Raw genomic sequence first — 19,266 nt, 5'->3', positions numbered from 1 at the left:
AGATCCCAAAATTATGTGCAGATAAAATATGAATAGTCACGATTTCCACACAATAAGCTCTGAAAAATTTAACATTTGTTGCAACAGGGCAAAGAACTTTACAGTTAGCTATGCGTGTTCTTTAGTAACTAATTATTCATCCTGATGCCATGGCCTTGTGTCATTCCCTTCCAATAAATTTTCACATTAAACCAACAATTTAAGGCAAAGTTTAATAAAAACAAAGCAAATTTGGCATATTTATGTTGATATGTGACCCTGGAACACAAAACCAGTCATAAGTCGCTGGGGGATATTTGTAGCAATAGCCAACAATACATTGTATGGGTCAAAATTATAGATTTTTCTATTGTCCTATCATAACAAACCATACATCAATGGGAAGCTTATTTATGCTTTCAGATGATGCATAAATCTCAATTTCAAAAAAATTGACCTTTGTGACTGGTTTTGTGGTCCAGGGTCAAATATATCTGTTATACCAGACATACCATGGAAATGCATCTCTCTGCAGTTTGTCACCTCACAAGCTGGATTTATCTGTTGCTAACAGCAGAGCTGAAGAGCAAGAGCCTGCTGTTTACATGGCATATCAATGAAGAAATGAGTTGCGAAGTTTCTCAAAATACAGTACACTTCTTGCCCCTTTTCTTTACAGGTGGAGGACATAAAACAGCGCGGATGGCCTCATCAAACACGGTTTTTAAACCCCGTTGAGTAAGAGCAGAGCACTCCAGATACTTCACAGCACCTACAAAGCCAAAGATTTCAATGAGCCAACTATACACGATACAATTCCACTATTAACACTATAACACTATTATAGCACATTGAAAAAGTTCTAAACTGTAAAAAATATAAATTTTTTAAAGTTGTAAACAAAGACTATTTAAGTACGTTTAATACATATATATTTCAGTTTTTGTACTTCAAATTTTCTCGTTTAATTAATTGCACTAGCAAATTTTATTTGTAAAATTTACTAGCAATTTTTTTAATGAAAATTGTTTCTACACCAATTTTTTTTCAGTGTAGGTTAGTTTTTAAAAAAAGGAAATAAACCATATACATATTAAAAAAAACATTCTCACCAATCTCTCTAGCCATAGCAAGCCCTTGCGGATAAGTGATGGGAGCTAGTTTCTTATCCCGCAGACGTTCAATCGTGTCTTTGTCATCTCGCAGATCAAGTTTAGTGCCCACAAGTATGATGGGGGTGTTTGGACAGTGATGGCGAACCTCTGGGTACCACTACAAAGAGAAATCTGGTTAACACAAGGCACCCTAATAGCTTGTGGATCTTGTTAAGGAATCCAAATGCTCAAGAAATATTTCTTATTCTTCAGTGGATACTAACCTTTGCTCTTACATTCTCAAAGGAAGCAGGGCTCACCAGTGAGAAGCAAATTAAAAACACATCCTGTAGAAAGCAAAGGAGACTCTTTGTAAAAATCAATGTCATCAATTATTCATTTCTGATTACACTGCATTATATAATGCTGAGGTTGTCAGAAAACGGAAGAATCATTTTTAAAAACTTTTTATAACCTTTTTAAATCATTTATCATTTGAAGAAAGCGCAGTACCGCTCAAATGTTTGGAGTCTGTACGATATATTAATGCACTCAAAGAAGCTCTTTATGCTCACCAAGGCTGCACTTATTTAAATAATACATTTAGATGTATTATTACAACTTAAAATAACTGTTTCTATTTGAATATATTTTTTAATGTAATTTATTCCTGTAATGGCAAAGTTGAATTTGTTTTGTGGAAACGATAAATTTTTTTCAGGATTCTTTGATGAATAATAAGTTAAGAACAGCATTTATTTGGAATAGAAATGTTTTGTAACACTATACACTGCAAAAATAGATTTTCTTACTTAGTATTTTTGTCTTGTTTTCTAGTATAAATATCGAAACATTCTTGAATCAAGATGCATTTACTTGACAATTAAAATTATTTAAAGGCACAATATGTAAGATTTTTTTATTAAAATATCCAAAAACCACTAGAACAGTGTTATATATTTTGCTGACTTGTGTACTTACATTATCCCAAATGTTTGGAAGAATGTTTAAATCCAGAGAAATAAGCAATTTTAACTAGTGACACGGAGCGTGTCCATAGTGTCATTGTGTCGCCTGCCAATGACGTCATAACCCCTCGATTTCCGGTTTTGTTTTGTAGAAAACATGGAAACACCAAAGATGCTTTAATATGTTGTGCGTTTTAATAGACCGGTGACGACCGCACAGAGTAGCATTATAACAGAACGTTCAAATGTACTGTATCTAGTATGATGAAACAGCACTGCTTTTTCCCCCACATACACACGACCGGAAGGAGCGGAAGCGGTCGACTGTGGCATAATAAAAGCTCCGCTGCTTTCGAGCCGTGTGTCACGCTCGTTCAGCGGCCTCGTTTCGCTTCGACGGCTTTCAGCCTCACCCTGCTTCATTCTACTATGTTAATAAATCATTAGCTCATCCATGAACATGATTTCTGCCCGAGTCCCGTCGGATTGCATCGGCTGTGGGGATGAAGACCACAACTCCCATGACTCCACACTCAGTCACAGCGTCATCAAGCTACGCCTTTGTCTCTTTGTTTATTTTGAATACGCGCCCTCTAGCGGCGAAAATTACATATTGTGCCTTTAAGATATTAAGTCTTGTTTTCTAAAAAAAATTCTCAAAATTTTGTTAGTTTTTGCTTAGAACAATCAAAAATATCTGCCAATGGGGCAAGAAAAATAATCTTAATTCAAAGGTTAAACAAGATAATTCTTCTTGCCCCATTGGCAGATATTTTTGCTTGTTTTAAGGAAAAACTAACAAAATTTTGATATTTTTTTACAGAAAACAAGACATAATATCTTAAGTCATTTTACTTGTACAGTAAATTCATCTTGATTCAAGAATTTTTAGATATTTATACTAGAAAACAAGACAAAAATACTAAGTAAGAGATTTTTTTTTTTGCAGTGTCACTTTTGATCAGTTTAATGTGTCCTTGCTGAATAAAGTATTTAAAAAATCTTACCCCAAACCTTTGAACGGTAATGTACATTTTCATAATGAAGGACAGAGGAAAGGTGGGGGGATTCATATTTTTCAAAAACATTGTATATATTTGAACAAACAAATAATTCATTTGGATACATGCCCAAATCCCTGTCCAGTGCTCAAAAGAAATAAGATCCAACTAAAGAAAAAACTAGTCTCTGTACCAAAATGTATTGCTGGTTATTTACAAAGCAATTATAAAGCGTTATAATTAATGAAGTCTAGTAATGAGTAAAAGAAAAAAAAGCATCTTGACTAAACAAAAAACACTGTCAAAATTGTGAAAAGAAAAAGTTTTCAACTCCGGATTACACGGCCAATCACGGAGATATTTACGCACCGTTTGGGGATAGGAGAGTGGTCTAAGGCGATCATAGTCCTCTTGTCCTGCTGTATCCCAGAGGCCTAAGTTGACAGGTTTACCATCCACCATAACATTGGCAGAGTAGTTGTCAAATCTGAGGGTCACACACACAGATTTTTCAGAACATTTCAGAAACACATCCACAGACGTAAACTGCAGAGACACAGGAATAATTCCCGTTTCAAAGTATCAAACTGTACTCACACTGTGGGAATATACTCTCCTGGGAAGGCATTAGTGGTGTAGCTGATGAGCAGGCATGTCTTACCCACGGCACTGAAATAGAAAAGATGCTAAGTGGTAAGTGTGACTGCAGTACTGAGGACCGAGGACTGCACATACACGGCACATCAAGGAAACAATAGTGGAAAGCAGGCAGAAAGAAAGGCCTGTAGTTATTCATTCAGGCATTACATTCACTCTTGGGCTCGATGGCACGCTGGCAGCCACTAATTCACAGTTCTGTTCTCAAATGAACTGCCCCGCCGGATGAGGAGTGAATACAGGGTGACAGCTTCTTGTCATGAAAAACACACACTGCATGTACTTACACAGAAAGAGGAGTAAAGAGCGTAGACAGGAAATGCAGTGGCAGGGTGAAAAGTGATAAAAAATTAGGAAAGGAAGAGTAAGAGTGAGGAAGTCTGATAATAAAAGGGGTAAAAATAGAAAAAGCAAAGTAAGCAGGCAAAAATGAAAGACACCTGAATTTGTATTCCTGTCATTAGATCAGTAGGCTGTGAGTTTCACATGGCAAATGACAGAAAGCGTGTACCATGAGACAGGGGCTAAACCTTAAATGGTTACAAGGAAACAGCTAATATTAATTCTCCAAGGTCTAAACGAAACTATGAATTAAGCACATGCATTTAACTAATACCATGAAATAAGTACAAATCACACCAAATACTAGGCCTATAGAGATAATAAACAGTTTGGCCAATATTTTTTCTGCTTGACATGTATTGTAAGCTAAAACAGTACTAGTATTATTATTGTTAAAATTTTATAGTACTTATTGCATTCTACTGTTGTAGTCTAATAATTATCTAGTGATTATTTAAAAAAATTAAAATCAAAAACTGATGAATAGTGGTAATGGGACACTTTAATGTTAAAAATAACCGGTATGGGTAATGAAATGATCATAAAAACAAATGCTAGTTGATATCTACCAAACGCTTACAATGCAACTATTTGTTTCGTTCGATGTTTATCATCGCTGGGGGGAAATACCGTTTCAAGAATTTAGGAAGGAATTAGGCTGGTTTTATGATGCGCTCTGATCAAAAAGAATGACTTATTAAAAGGTTAAGGATCAAGTTCAGGCTCACAAGCACACGATCATTTCCACCCGAGCTCTAGCGATGTAGCTGTGAAACAGGACATCATTGCACAGCCGTTGCAGCGTACTACACGCGCATCTCATTTCTACACTGCACGAGATGCGTTTAATGTTTGCATGGTTTACATGTCATCATTGCCACAATACTTTAAAGCGAAATCGATTCATTTAAAAATGGAACAAATGGAAACAATTGTAAACGCCTGAGCATATATTTAACAAAACAGCCATCACTAAACACAGCCTTACAATCTAATTTTAAACCATAATGATAACAACTACGGTGTCTCGGAGAAAGACACGGTAATATTTAAAAATGTTTAATAATTATAAAACCCTCAATTCTGTCTCAGCAGATCTCACTCATCCGCTGAGCCAAACCACAATCCCCGCTCCCCAGCTCCTTCTCGCAACAATTGCTTTTCCCCAAAAGAAAACCTCCGTACAAAAATTAGCAATTTTAGCATTTATTCTTCAACATCTTACCCGTCGCCGACAACGACACACTTAATGGCTTGCATTTGCAGTGCACGAGTAGTATCCGACGAGCGAGGAATCTGAAGAAATAGCCTGAAATGTGATGTTAAGGCGCCTGTGGGCTGGTACGATTGCTATTCAGCTGCAGGCAGCAGCGGTCGGTGGCAGTCGGGGGTATTTCACGATATTTCCGGAAAAAGACGAACACAAGGTTCGTACGCTTTCGGAGATCTCGTGAGTCTGCCTGCTTCTCTCTCATTCCGTATCACAGTACAATGCGCCTGTGAAAATATTATTAAATTCATAGATAAAGAAGTAAACACTGCACGTTGAAATTAAAAAACAAACAAACAAACAAACAAACAAAAAAAACCAGGTTAACATATTAAAAGAAACTAGAAGTAGTGGACGGAACTGAGATTTATTTTACATGATAGGGTTAAAGGAACAACTGTCATTCCAGTGCCAGACAGTTGGGATGACAGTTGTTGTATTGGGTGTGGAGGGGTGGGGCAAAATGATACAGAAATCTCTGAAAAAATGCCATTAATTCACATGACTACAAATATTTTGGGAAGAGTCAACTCCCTGGGGGTGGATAATATGAAGAGTCCTTAAATAACAGTCGTCAAAATCAATATACCATACAGCCATTTTAACAGTGAGATGTCTTCTGCAAAATAGCCTCTTAGAAATGATTTTGTTTTGTTTTTAATTACAAGGTTACACTTTATTTTAAGGTGTCATTGTTACAGTATAATTATACATTTAGTAAGTACTGAGAAATATTATTTGAGTAATACTATATGGTTAGGGTTAGGATTATGGTGTGGCTTAGGGTTAATTGCATGTAATAATGCATAATGAATTGCTATTATAATAGTAATTACATGTAACAAGGACACCTTAAAATAAAGTGTTACCAATTAATTATTGCTGTAATTTCACTGTATACATATAGTATGGTAACACGTTATTTTAAGGTGTCCTTGTTACATGTGTTAAATGTACTTACTTTTATAATAACAATTAATTATGCAAAATTACATGCAAGTAACCCTAAACCAAGCCCTAATCCTAACCCTAAACATAGTAAGTACATGTAGTTAATTAATATTACTCAGTACTTAAATGTATAATTACACTGTAACAAGGAACTCCTTTTAGTATTAATTGGGGATGAACTGTAGCTTACGGAATTAAAAGTAAATGATCCAGGATTTATGTTTGATCCAGTATGATTAATTCAATGTATTTTATGCCAAAATATGTAATCCAAAAACCATGTATTACAGGCCGCAAGTAGTATTAATATTTGAATCTGTAGTCCTTGAGAGAAATACTCTACAGTACAGGAAACACAAGACACTTACATATTCAAGAATTAATCATTTTATTGCTTGACCTGCCATTGGGACAATCTATACCAAAAGGTTTACAACTTGAGCACATCCAATGAAATCAAACCGTACACAGATATAGAAAAAGAATAATAGAAAAATGGTCCTCTGACATTTTACAACTCTCTGTGCTGAGGGCTTAACAAACTGAAGAATGGGTAAACAGGAATCTCTAAGCCTTGATGGAAAAGCCTACAAGCAAATATATAAATTCCTCTGTACATATTAGAACACAATTTTACTGAAAACTTCAGAAGAAAACACCATTGGCAGTCACAACCAGGGAATGAAAAGCAAACTTAAAAAAAAAAAAAAAAGGTTGAGGGTGGTGATACAAACTCACTTCTAGTGTATCAATGAATGTTCTTCAAGAAACAGGCCTGAAGTTGTTAATAAATCATAATAAAAGTAAGCAGAAAATTGAATTAGCGGTGGAACAAATCACTTAATTTATTCATAAAAGGGAGAGAATTACAATAAAGTTTAAATTATGCATTTTACAGAAAACAGGGAAAGACTTATGGTTCATTTGATCAATTCTGCACTGCCAAATGAAGTTAAATGAACAAAGCAATGCATATATGAGCAATAACAAGTACACCATTTAGCAATTGTATGCCTAACAAATGGTGTCACAGTTTACATTAAGGACTAAACAAATAACTTAAACATGTTTATTTATTCAACCCCATCATAAGGCATAAACCACTCAGTGAAAAGACAGTAGAACGGTTAATCAAAGGCTACTCTTCACATATCATTAAGGGTGCAGATTGTGTCTTTAAAGCTACAGCACTGAGATTTGACTGATTCTGAAATTATAATCCAGTCTAAAGGGCCAGAATCTGTGAATGAGCGTCTTTTCCCAGACAACTGCAGTGACAATGCAGTAAGGCTCTAAAATGCTCTTAAATCAAGTGTCAGAGTGTAAAAAGACAACAATTCCTCCATGTGGTCAGTAGGACAAAGTCAAATAGTGAAGATAAAAACACAAAATCTAGGTCAGTTCACTTGCACCTTTCGTTAATTAACACAGCAATTTTGGGACAGTTCAGTTAAATAAACTCTTAATTACTGGAGCTTCAAGTCTAAATAAATTACACTGCTAAGGGTATCTGTATATACCGATGAAAAAAATATTGTAGTTTACAGATAATACAGGTAACAAGCTGACATTATGAATAGAATTGGGAGGGGAAAAAAACTACAAGGAAATGTCTGTTGGCTATGCATTATGAAAGTAAAGAAATCAGGCACTTTTCAAAACCTAAATTTGCTCGAGTCTGCAATATAAAGGAGCTGGACATCTGTATGATCACATAACGCAAGATGTGTGGAAAACAAAAATACACAAATTTAAAATTCACATCAACTGTTTTCAAATAATACAAGAATATCTCTGTGTGACAATTTAAAATCTACCTTCAGCAACAGTTAACACTATTGTACCACCCAGTAAAATCATACAACACAACTCGGAGAACCCTAAGAACAATATCTGATAAGAGATTAAGATGGTGGCAGTAGCGGATCGCAGATCTATTCCAATCATTTGATGGATCCTAACCCTCATGGCATACAGACACCATGAACTCAACACAAGCGGTAAATACTGTCCCTGTTTTAAGACTTGGATTTAACTAAGGAGAATCATCTAAATCTCAGTCAAAAAAGGACACTGATCATTTGAAAACTATTTTTCTTAGTCCTGCCCTGTTGATAAACCAAATTATTTCAGCTTAAATTATAAAAGAAAGAAAGAAAGAAAGATTGGGGGGGGGACATTTGGGATTTCAAAACAGTTCACATACACTCTCATCGAGAAAGAAAACCTAATGGGATCTTCACTTGGCTAAAGAGGTCACCAAGTGGTCACTTCCTGTCGAGGAGGATCCTCACATACTCTGTCAGATTTCATTAACCATTACATTTCTGTAACTCTTCTTAACAATTAACAAAACCAAAAACCAAAAAGTTTCTGTACTTAAACACAATGTTGAATACAAGATAACATCACCTTTTTGTGGGGGAAACAAACAAATAAAAGCATTTGCAGCAGGTGGCATTTCAGATGGGAGAAAATGCGAAACAAAATTGAACTTTAAAAGGAGATTTGTCTAATCCCGGTGTGCTCTACATAAGAGTCCAGTGCAAGCCTATGTGTAGCATGAAGGAAAAGAACAAAACAACAGAAAATTAAAAAGTCCAATGAAATGGGATCAAATGCCACAATGAAAAACAGCAGGCGCATATAAAGTGTTTATATATATATATATATATATATATATCAAACTGTGCAAAAAAATATGGTTATGGTCATTTACTTCTAATATATAATCATTTACATACACTATATATGTGCAGCTATAACAATAAAAGAGCAAAGCTAATCACCACGATAAACATGGTGACATTTTAACTTCAGTACCCCCAAGAAAACAACATAACACACATGGATTTATGCCTTTGGCTTCCCTATACTCAAATGCTTGAAATGAACGCGGGAAAACAGAATCTGAAACTCGATGCCTCAATTAAGATACATCATCATATACTGAATAGATAGACTACATGACTGTCAACCCTGCCACTGATTTCCTTCCATTCGAAACACTGTTATACAGAAACGTGAAGCAATTTGGAGGAAAGAGACAATCCCGACAGACCTTGTTAGTTAGTCACATGACAGGCATCTGTGGCACAATGATTGGCTCCTTTCTCAGGCAAAACTAACAATCAGCCTTATGGTAAATCTACGATGGATACAAACGCGACAGGGTACGGCACGAATCGAAAAAACAGAAAGAGAGAGAGAGAGAGAGAGAGAGAGAACACTGAAGTGAATGGGCACCTGGGTGTTGGAAAATGCATAAAGAAAAGTAAGAAAATAAAGCGGATTTGCATTGGTGGACCCTGCAATAGAGGAGGAAAGAGCCTAGTGCACCTCAGACCGACAGAGACACGAAGCTGTTGTACTGCTGTATGTTTCGCTTCAGGATATCTGAGCAGGGGCCGAGCACACGTTCGAACCGGGGACGGTCCAGTTTTACGCACTTCAGCGGGCCGCGAGCAACCACGGTGGCGGCACGAGGCCGGTTCATGAGCAGAGCGATCTCACCTGTTGAAGCACATATGGAGGGAAATCAGAAAAGAGCCATAGAGAAACAAACAAACAAACACATTAACGTGCACTAATGGACACTGCACATGGAATCAATATGTAATTACATTAGCAAAGGGATTTCTGGGATATGTTTAAATATACGCGGCATGACTGATTTTGCAGAAAGTAAAGAAAACACAATTACCAAAGTAGTCAGATGGTGCAAGTCTTCCAACCTCTACAAATTCCTCATTCTCCGACCGCCGCTGCAGGACTGCTGCCGAACCCTGAGGACACAAGTCTGAATCAATACGTCTGTTCTTCCATGACGTCTCTCTGAGGTTATAGGGCTACACTTTCTACAACAATTTCATCATTATTTACATTTTTTGTGAAGATCGAAGAAGTATACAAAACCATATGACTCTAATTAACACAAAAACTTGTTGGAGACGCGGATGAGAACAGTGTCAAAAAAATGAATAGATTTAACAAGGAAAGCTACCTCAAGAATAATGAAAAATTCATCTCCCGGTTGACCCTGCACAACAATCTTCTGGCCATCTTCAAACTGGACCGTCTCGAGGGCATCAGCAACTGTCAACCGTTCCCATTTATCCAGAGACTCTGCTCACATAATGATAGCATGTTATCACCACAAAAGGCAAATTATATTATATTATATAATATAATATAATATAATATTATATATATATACACACACACACACACACACACACACAAAGACACAACCTGCAAATATACATTACAATAAAAGAACATAAAAAATTAACATTTACGGCAGACGAAACATCAAACTCACCCAAAATGGAGACCTTGCTAAGGAATTCCTCATACATTTTTCTCTTTCTCAGAGTACTTCCCTAAACACGGACAGTAATCAAGATTAAGCAGGAGGAGAAATAAATCAGTTTAATTAAAAAAAATGAATGACTAATTAAGAATCAGTTAAATAGTATACCAACCATGAGTATTCTCCTGTAGCTGTCTCTGTCGATTCCCCACAGCTTGACGTTGGTCTTTGCTCTGACAGTGGCTGCTCTGGGAGTGCCGTAGATCAAAGCCAGCTCACCAAAACTGCCACCCTCTCCAATACTGGTCACCCACTCATTGTTGACGTACACCTGTCAAAAAACAACAGTACTTACAAATACATCCATCAATATCTTTCACATTTATACATTATTATACTCCATCCTGATTCATCGCTAATTTGAAAGCATTGCACTTACATCCATTTCACCTTGGTCAATAACATAAAAATTGTCACCCTCATCCCCTGAAATGAGAAATACGATACATTAGTCGATTTATTTTTCCTATTTTTACACATTCAGCTTCTCCTAAAAAGAAGCCTTACCTTGTTGAATCACAGTCTCTCCTGCAATGTAAGTGACTGAGAACATGGCGTCAAATATGTCACTGTGAAGAGTAAAATAAGTTGTTTCCAATAAACGAAAGACTGTATAAGTTACACTGAATATTTCAATCTGCTTATCAAAACCACAAAATGTGTCACCTTCTTTCATTGTCGTCAAGATGAGCAAAAAGCACATTCTTTTCAATCGCTTTAGCAAGAGCAGCCATAGTTTTATAATCTTTAGGAATAACCTGTGAAAAACAGCAAAAGCTATTTTCTTACTAAAGAGCAATTTTACTGTTGTAATGTAGAATTCAGCACAACAATATTTGTGTCATAGAAAAATTCTAAAAGAATTAATTCCTAAAAGTTACCTTTCTGACATAAGACGCTGCGTCTTCCTCAGTGTAGACCTCTGCACTGATGGCACCGCGGCGCCGTCGGCCCTTAACCACAGGGTTCATGGGAGGAGAAACCTCATCTTCACGGGAGTCTGAGCGAGAGCTTGACTTCTGCTGGCTGACGAGTTGTTTAGCTTCCTCCTGATACACATAAACAACAATTGAGGCACTGAAACTTACTTCTCAAGAGTGAAGAATATTTCTAAAGAAAACCCAGTCTAAGAGCATGCAGTTTCCCTTGAAAAATGACTGACCTTCTCAAGCCTCTCGAAGTACTCTCGGAGGAAAGCCATGGGTCTTTCAGGCCTGTTAGTGCACAGCTGCACAATGCAGTCCTTCAGCAGCTGCTGGATGTTGTGCTTCTGCACGTAGCGCTCACACTCCCGCAAGCTCCGCTCTTCTTCACTGCTCGTACTGCTGGACGCCATGATGACCTGCTGACCCAGCACATGCAGTCCACATCAGCTCATGAAACCCAACGAATCTGGAGCAAATCCAGTCCTTCTTCATGAGCCAAAAACATCATTAGACCAACTCTTTGCATTGAAGATCTGACAGTCATCATGCCTTTTAAAGTGTAATGCCATGAAGTTTTTCACAAATTTTATTGTAAAGTCAGCTTGAATCTGAAGTTGCAAGCAACTTTGTGACGTATTTCTAAATGAAATGGGATACTGAGGGCGGGGCCATCTCAAGCTCGCAGCAGACTGACAGCTGAAGGCGAGCGGATGTTCTGTTCATGCGTCACACTGACGTCATCATCAGAGAAGGAACAGCATTCCAGAGGAGACGCAAATTCTCATATGTTGACTAAGACTATGAAGACAAACCTTTTTTTTTTCTGTGGATTAACATGCACTTGTAACTGAGACACTACAAAATATTTTGTACGGTTTTGAATTTTTCAGACGAAACTGTTATGGAAATCATTAAATTAGGCATATAATATATTTGCTCCAGTTATGAGAAAAAATACTATTATATTTGCACTTTAGTGGTTTCTTTTGTGGTTTCTCATACACATAGACACACCAGCGTATGATCATGTGTAGATGTTCTTGTGGTTAAAATCACTTCCTACATTTATACACGTATATAAATGTGAAATTACACCCCTACCATGTTTTTCAGTGTTACAAGGTTCACACACATTTTGACCAATGAACTTGTCCAATCCATCCGTTTAACTGACTAAAATTCTAATTTAACAAAATACATAGAAATGTTTCCATTATACAAATATCAATGTCTTTTTAATACGTTTTTCATTTCTATTACTTGTCCTGGCCTAACATTGTTTCCATTAAATTAAATTAAACTTTATATTTCCAGGTCTTCCATGACTGTGGGAACCTTCTGTTATATAATTAATAAAAAAATAAAAAAATTGACCTCGTGATCATATCTTAATGAAAACAACGTACCAGTGATTAAAAAAAACCGTACATAATGCTGCTGCAACCCAATACAACGTTAAACAATTTCAAATAATAAGTTGTCAAACTGCAACAAGTTCAAAAGTTAACATGGCTCTTATATTTCTAATAAATCCGTCAGTGATTAAGCTAAGCAGCACAGAAAATTCTCTCAAGTAACATATTATTTTTTTAAGCAGCGTTGCATTTTGACAGGCATACAGTGGCCCCTAGTCCCTGTCGGGGCCCCTGAGCTCATACAATTCGCAGTTCGCATCCCCACAGGCGTTTCTCAATTCAACGCTAATCGGTCATGTGAACATAACATTATTTTAGTGCAAAAAACACATGACATTGTAAATACACGCTACTTAGCACGTGTGTAAACGTTAAGCAGCGTGATCCTGCAGCCTCTTGCAGCTCTGTGTTTTCTGTAACCAGTTTTGTCAAGCAGCAAAATACGCCATCTTGCAAGCTACATTCTCACAACAACGGAAGCCGACGGCATTACACTAACCTCTCTAAGAGGCCGTCAGCCCACGCGTCGATATCAACAACTGTTACGGCGCAGACTTCTGCTATTAAATATTCATACCTGAGTCGCTTCGATGAGTTTGTCGACGTGTTTTACTCCGTTTACACTGGCTTTCTCACAGTCCTCGGATGGATGGATGCCTCACCGGAAAAGGTTATGACCAATCACAAACAACGATTGACGTCAATGCGCCTCGATCTGGGAAGCCCGTTACTCCTGACAACCTTAAAGGGCAAGGGCTTGTTTTTGTATTGAGAGAAGATCGAGGTTGTCAGACAAGCTCATTTATTACATTCTGACTCACATGATGTGCTACATGTGCTAAGTGTTTAGATTATATTTTGCAGTCCCCTTGCCATGACATTGAATTTCAAAAGAACAGTATTTATTTTCCATGTGTTTAAAACTGAGAGCCTGTGTGATTTGGATCTAATGACAGCTGAAAAGGTTAAGTCTGTACATAAACCCAATCCTAGCGTTGTCCTTATTCAACCAGGGTCATAACCACCACTGAAATTGCGTTCTTTACTTCAACAAAGCTAATACTTCACCAGAAACACCAACATATCTCTGTTTTTTTTTTTTCTGGACTGATACTGACCAGCAGTATCGTATATAATAAAATTTTATCAGTTAATGAAATTACGGTATTTAACTGTAAATTTAAGTTAAAACCGTAAAACCTAAAACGTTGCTACCGTATTTTTTACGGTAAAATTCCGGCAACCACAGCTGCCGGTTTTCTACCGTAAATTTTACGGATTTTTTTTACAGCGTACAATATTTGTCTTTCAAATGTAGGGAAGTTAAAGTCATAAGTTCCCAGAAAAAAATAATACTCAAGTAAAGTACAGATACTCAAAAAGTGTACTTAAGTACAATACTCAAGTAAATGTACTTAGTTACTGTCCGCCTCTGAAGTAACAATGGTTTTTTGGTTTTATTTGTAGTAAAACCATGGTTAATTTTTGTAAGTTTAGCATATACATTTATTTATTTATTTGAAACAGATACTTTTACCCATACTGACGTACAAAGGATAATATAATACAATAATACAAGCTGAAAGAACTATTTCAAGATAAAACACAATATAAGAAGTGAAGTGTAATTTAAAAGGATAGTTCACCCAAAAATGAAAATACTGTCACCATTTAATTTCCCTCATGTCGTTCCAAAGCTGCATGACTTCCTTTCTTCTGTGAAACACAAAAGAACATTGAAGAATATTTGTAGCCAAACCTAATTGACTTCTATTGTATGGGATGCAAAGATAATTCTCAAGATATCTTCTTGTATGTTCCACAGAAGAAAGAAGACAACACAGCTTTGGAATGGCATTAAGGTGAGTAAATGATGACGGAATTTTCATTTTTGAGGGAACTGTCCATTTAAGTGAAAAAATAATTTATATATTTTTAAAATATAACCCATTATCATAAGACCGTACAGGCCAGGTGCCTATATCAGAATATAAAGACACACCCTCTCTTATCTCCTCCCTGCTGCCTCTGCAGCCTTTCTTACAACTGTTCAGCCTCATTCGTGTCGACTGCCCAGAGTCCACGAACATAGCCTTCCAAAAGCTCTCCAGCACAAGGATATAGGATATATCACTAGCAAAAGAGAGGAAGAGATAAAGGTGAGGGCATAGATAATTTTCCATAGTCAGGTAGGGTTGTTGTTTGCTGTACGAATCTGCTAATCACTGCTCAGTCATACCAATGTACTGTAAATGAACTACATTCTAAAAAGAATTGGATAGAGAAGAATGTCTCTTTTGTAGAACTGAACACTGTAAACATGTTTGCAAAATTCATTTAATTCACTTGTAATTATGGAAATGTTGTGTTTTGGTAATGATTCCACATCTTGGAAAATGTGACTGTAGTAATAATGTACCATGTGAATGAAAATGGCTCACCAAGGAGAAATGATACCATTTAGAAAAATGACAATCAAGAAGATTTGGGTGGATTTTAGTCACATTCATTTTCATGATTGCATGCTCTTCCTAACATCTGCGGTGCATTCCAGGGTTTCCCTGTTGAAACATGTCTCTCTATAGCTTTGGATTGGAGCCTCTGTCCTGTCATGCCTGGAACAAAGACCGGACACGTAAGAGCAAACTAGTTGAGCTACATTTCAATATAAATTACATCCCTACAGGCTCCTAATGTTGCTGCCTGCAGTTCCATTTTCATCCATTATAATCTACTCAGAGGAATATCAGATTGTCTTTGGGAGAAAAGGTGCACTTCTTCATACGAATCATCAGTTTGCTATGAACTTACTGTAATATTGCTGCTTTATACATGGGGTTTGTTTGCAAGAAATTTCTATAGAACCGTTTTTCAGGTTTATTTTATGTGCATAAAACTTTAAAATAATAATATTATATCATTTTTATTATTAGAAATTGCAATAAGTCCCAACAGCAACGTTGTGCACATTTACCAAAAGCAAGGAAAGGAATGGACTAAGATTCATGAACTGACAGAACACAGTGGGCGAATCACAGGTAAGACAAAAGAGAATAGCTGCCACATTAGTCATTAACCCACCCATACTGTGAGACTGACCCATAAAACAAACATTATCTTAGTGCACCAATCAAAGGCATTACCTAAACCACTGTAAACAGTGCAAGTCTACAACTGAGTTTTATAATAACTGGAACTTAGTCGCAATGAAAGAAGTAGTGACAGACATTTTCTTCATACATCCGAATGAAAAAGGTTCAATCCACCGTTATTGATTGGATGAAGGCATATCTGAATGCAAGCTTGCAGATGTATGAAAAGGGAGGGGTTTATTATTGAGAGACATTTTGATTAAAAATTACCAGGTCAAAACAAATGTAAAAATTATGCATGGATGAATAGGTCACAATATCAATAACACACATTTAGAAAAGAGAAGAATTTTGATTTCATCACAAATTTTGATAAGATTTAAATTTGCCATTTACTAAAACTGCACAATAGGGGCTTTGCACAACAAACTTTCGTATTCTGTAAAACAGATCTCGTCACTTCCGGTTCAGGTCGTTTATTTTACTCAAGAAAGATGCCTTCGAAGGACATACCAAAGATGAGTATAGCAAACATCAAACACTTGCAGGCTGATATCTAAAAGTTGTTTTTCTTCTTCTTCTCACTAACATTCAGATATCAAAATTGAATAAAACACCAACAATAAAAACAACTAGCTAGGTCAGCTGATTACCTCAACCATCCATAGATATTGGCGTCAGTTCTTCCTGCTATTAACACTTTATCCAACAAACGGATGTGTTAAGACCTGTTTTCTGGTTTGTTCTTGTGACGTTTGACATATACCCCATTTTATAGCACTGGATTTAAATATTTACAACACATATAGATTCCGATAATAAAAAAAAACAACTGATTTCATTTTTAGGGATTGATTGGGCCCCAGAGTCCAACCGTATAGTGACATGTGCCTCAGATAGGAATGCCTATGTATGGACCCTTAAGGATGGGGTTTGGAAGCCGACGTTGGTGCTGGTTCGCATTAATCGAGCTGCCACGTGTGTCAAGTGGTCACCTCTTGAGAACAAGTTTGCTCTTGGAAGTGGGGCTAAACTTATTTCAGTGTGCTACTTTGAAAAAGAGAATGACTGGTGAGACTTGCTTTTATAAGACCTTTCAACCTTTTTTCTTTTTTTCTTCACTGACTGAGAGAGATGTTACTATGTATTATCTCATCCATAGCCACATCTCTTGTGCAATCTCTGATTGACTCTATAGGTGGCTGAGTAAGCATATCAAGAAACCCATTAACTCCACCGTTCTGAGTCTAGACTGGCATCCCAACAACATACTGCTGGCAGCTGGCTCAGCTGACCTGAACTGCAGGTTTGAATATTCAGACTACTTTTGCACCATGCTGCTTTGCAAACCATTTTGTTGGTAACGTGGGTCTTTTTATTGGTGTAGAATTTTTTCTGCGTATATCAAGGACATCGAGGACAAGCCTGGACCAACACCCTGGGGATCCAAAATGCCCTTTGGAGAGGTGCTTTTGGAGTATAAAGAGTGCGGTGGCTGGGTGCACAGTGTCTGTTTCTCTCCATCTGGGGATGCTCTGGCCTGGGTTAGCCACAACAGCGCCATCAGTGTAGCAAATGCCACACAGGGAAAAGAGTAATACCAACATTTACTAATAACAATTAGCCTTGTAGAGCTCCATTTCTTTATATACAGGAAGTAAATCAAACTACAATAACTTAAAACAAATTATCCTTGATTTCCATGCATACATAAAAACCACTGGAGTTTGCTGCCTGAAATTAATAACATGCACAGTATGACCTATACCAGGCACTTTTAGACTGCCTACATATGAATTTTTGTGCATTGCAGGGTTACTCAGCTGACAACAGGACATCTTCCATTGCTGAGCGTGCTGTATGTCAGTGAGACTGAGGTTGTAGCTGCGGTAAGGAATTTTCCATCACTTACTGTTTTTACTGAGATATAAAATTCTTGGACTCCATGGTTTATCTGCCTAAAAAAATGTAAAATGGGTTAAGATGAAGCATTGTAGTGAGATACACTTTAAAATGTTTTCAGTGAGTTCAAACAAATGCAAAATATATACACTTGTTGCCTTGCTGCCCTATTAGCAGCATAACACTTTAATAATCTACCAGAAAATATAGAGAGAGCTTTGGTGATAACTGAGTGAATATGACTAATTGCTCGCAAGAAATGGCGTAAAAAGTGGAAAAAATTGGTAAAAAACTTACATTTACACACAAACTGACCACAAACCACAACTTCTAGATGGCATATTTACATTTTACCTCAACTGTCATGGAATCAAGCACACATGTAATACATGATGGTATCTCAGTTGACAGGATGTGACATGATCATTGGATTCGGACATACCATAGTGCCTTCTTACCTCTCTTTAATATTAATACCTTTTTGTGTATATGTCTGTGGTGAGGATTTTAGGGCCACGACTGTTGCCCTTATCAGTTCTCATACAAGGGTCCTGGATGCTTGGAGTTTGTGAAGAAAGTGGACATTTCCAAACAGAGCTCCAAGGGCAACATGTCTGCCATGCAGCATTTCCGTAATCTGGACAAAAAAGCGATTACTGAGGAGGAAGAAACCGGGTTGGGCAGTCTGCACCAGAACAGCATCACGTAATATAAGGCTTGAAGTCTGCAAGCAGTCTATTTTAGCACCTTTTGCATTTTGCTCACATTTAGGAGAAATTACATTGCAGTTTGCTAAGACTTTGTTTCTACTGTAGTCAGCTATGTATTCTGGAAGGGCCGAAAGCCAAGGTGGAGAAATTCAGCAGTGTGGGCTTAGATGGTGCCATGGTTGTCTGGGATTTTAAGGTATTCTATTGTCATGAAACAATATTTTGATCGTGCTGTTTAACAATATATTGTCTAAGCAGTCACCTAATGACTTATTATAAAAGTATTAAATGTTTTCCTCTTTAATTTTATCTTTAGCACTGAAACATCATGGGATCTGGAAAGAGCAGAAAACAATAATAATTGGGGACCATCTTTTTAAGTTTGTTTGTTTTCTCAGACACTTTTTAGCCTTCACTACAAAAGTTACACTTTAAAGTGATTAAAGCCTGTTGATTTTATTATGATGTACTGTGGTGGGATGGCCGATCCCAAACGTGTGGTATGCAATAGCTTTTGTCATGCAGTATTAATTCATCTTAACAGGGAATGTTTTAAAATAGTTGATTCAGAAAAAGCAAATGATTAT

General features: G+C 36.9%; 3 protein-coding genes across 7 annotated transcripts; 1 reads left to right on the top strand and 2 right to left on the bottom strand.

Moving 5' to 3' along the window:
* Positions 1-434: 434 nt before the first annotated feature.
* LOC107721474 (ras-related C3 botulinum toxin substrate 3) lies at positions 435-5,398 on the bottom strand. Its single transcript, XM_016529481.1, has 6 exons — positions 5,267-5,398; positions 3,640-3,711; positions 3,412-3,529; positions 1,358-1,420; positions 1,092-1,251; positions 435-751 (listed from the first exon to the last, which is right to left on the bottom strand). Exons 1-6 carry the CDS (start codon positions 5,299-5,301, stop codon positions 621-623), a joined length of 579 nt encoding a protein of 192 aa, XP_016384967.1. The 5' UTR covers positions 5,302-5,398; the 3' UTR covers positions 435-620.
* Positions 5,399-6,633: 1,235 nt separating this feature from the next.
* Positions 6,634-13,664, bottom strand: prkar1aa (protein kinase, cAMP-dependent, regulatory, type I, alpha (tissue specific extinguisher 1) a). 3 transcript variants are annotated; one of them, XM_016529556.1, is made up of 11 exons: positions 13,553-13,664; positions 11,797-11,979; positions 11,516-11,683; positions 11,301-11,392; positions 11,142-11,203; positions 11,014-11,060; positions 10,747-10,905; positions 10,584-10,644; positions 10,266-10,387; positions 9,966-10,047; positions 6,634-9,775 (listed from the first exon to the last, which is right to left on the bottom strand). In XM_016529556.1, exons 2-11 carry the CDS (start codon positions 11,968-11,970, stop codon positions 9,603-9,605), a joined length of 1,140 nt encoding a protein of 379 aa, XP_016385042.1. In that variant the 5' UTR covers positions 11,971-11,979; positions 13,553-13,664; the 3' UTR covers positions 6,634-9,602. The 3 variants fall into 3 exon arrangements, with proteins under 3 accessions (XP_016385042.1, XP_016385041.1, XP_016385044.1); XM_016529555.1 differs by having other exon boundaries at positions 11,797-11,976; XM_016529558.1 differs by lacking the exon at positions 13,553-13,664 and adding an exon at positions 13,475-13,492.
* Positions 13,665-15,009: 1,345 nt separating this feature from the next.
* Positions 15,010-19,266, top strand: LOC107721506 (actin-related protein 2/3 complex subunit 1A-like). 3 transcript variants are annotated; one of them, XM_016529561.1, is made up of 10 exons: positions 15,010-15,134; positions 15,530-15,610; positions 15,909-16,013; positions 16,916-17,138; positions 17,266-17,373; positions 17,455-17,661; positions 17,881-17,956; positions 18,481-18,674; positions 18,785-18,875; positions 18,996-19,266. In XM_016529561.1, the coding sequence occupies exons 2-10, from the start codon at positions 15,547-15,549 to the stop codon at positions 18,999-19,001; spliced, it is 1,074 nt and encodes a 357-aa protein (XP_016385047.1). In that variant the 5' UTR covers positions 15,010-15,134; positions 15,530-15,546; the 3' UTR covers positions 19,002-19,266. The 3 variants fall into 3 exon arrangements, with proteins under 3 accessions (XP_016385047.1, XP_016385046.1, XP_016385045.1); XM_016529560.1 differs by having other exon boundaries at positions 15,520-15,610; XM_016529559.1 differs by having other exon boundaries at positions 15,476-15,610.

This window comes from Sinocyclocheilus rhinocerous, unplaced genomic scaffold (assembly GCF_001515625.1).
Source record: "Sinocyclocheilus rhinocerous isolate Xijiao unplaced genomic scaffold, SAMN03320098_v1.1 scaffold481, whole genome shotgun sequence".
Taxonomy (NCBI): domain Eukaryota; kingdom Metazoa; phylum Chordata; class Actinopteri; order Cypriniformes; family Cyprinidae; genus Sinocyclocheilus; species Sinocyclocheilus rhinocerous.
The sequence above is the reverse complement of the archived record's forward strand: the minus strand, read 5'-3'. Positions and strand labels throughout refer to the sequence as shown.

Coding starts and splice junctions, on each gene's coding strand:
- prkar1aa (XM_016529556.1), bottom strand. CDS start 11,970: ATGGCGTCCAGCAGTACGAGCAGTGAAGAAGAGCGGAGCTTGCGGGAG. Junction 11,684..11,796: donor ACTTCGAGAGGCTTGAGAAG/GTCAGTCATTTT, acceptor TATGTGTATCAG/GAGGAAGCTAAACAACTCGT. Junction 10,388..10,583: donor TAGCAAGGTCTCCATTTTGG/GTGAGTTTGATG, acceptor TTATGTGAGCAG/AGTCTCTGGATAAATGGGAA.
- LOC107721506 (XM_016529561.1), top strand. CDS start 15,547: ATGTCTCTCTATAGCTTTGGATTGGAGCCTCTGTCCTGTCATGCCTGG. Junction 15,611..15,908: donor CTGGAACAAAGACCGGACAC/GTAAGAGCAAAC, acceptor TTTTATTATTAG/AAATTGCAATAAGTCCCAAC. Junction 16,014..16,915: donor ACACAGTGGGCGAATCACAG/GTAAGACAAAAG, acceptor TTTCATTTTTAG/GGATTGATTGGGCCCCAGAG.
- LOC107721474 (XM_016529481.1), bottom strand. CDS start 5,301: ATGCAAGCCATTAAGTGTGTCGTTGTCGGCGACGG. Junction 3,530..3,639: donor GGAGAGTATATTCCCACAGT/GTGAGTACAGTT, acceptor TGTGACCCTCAG/ATTTGACAACTACTCTGCCA. Junction 1,421..3,411: donor CACTCTCCTATCCCCAAACG/GTGCGTAAATAT, acceptor TGCTTTCTACAG/GATGTGTTTTTAATTTGCTT.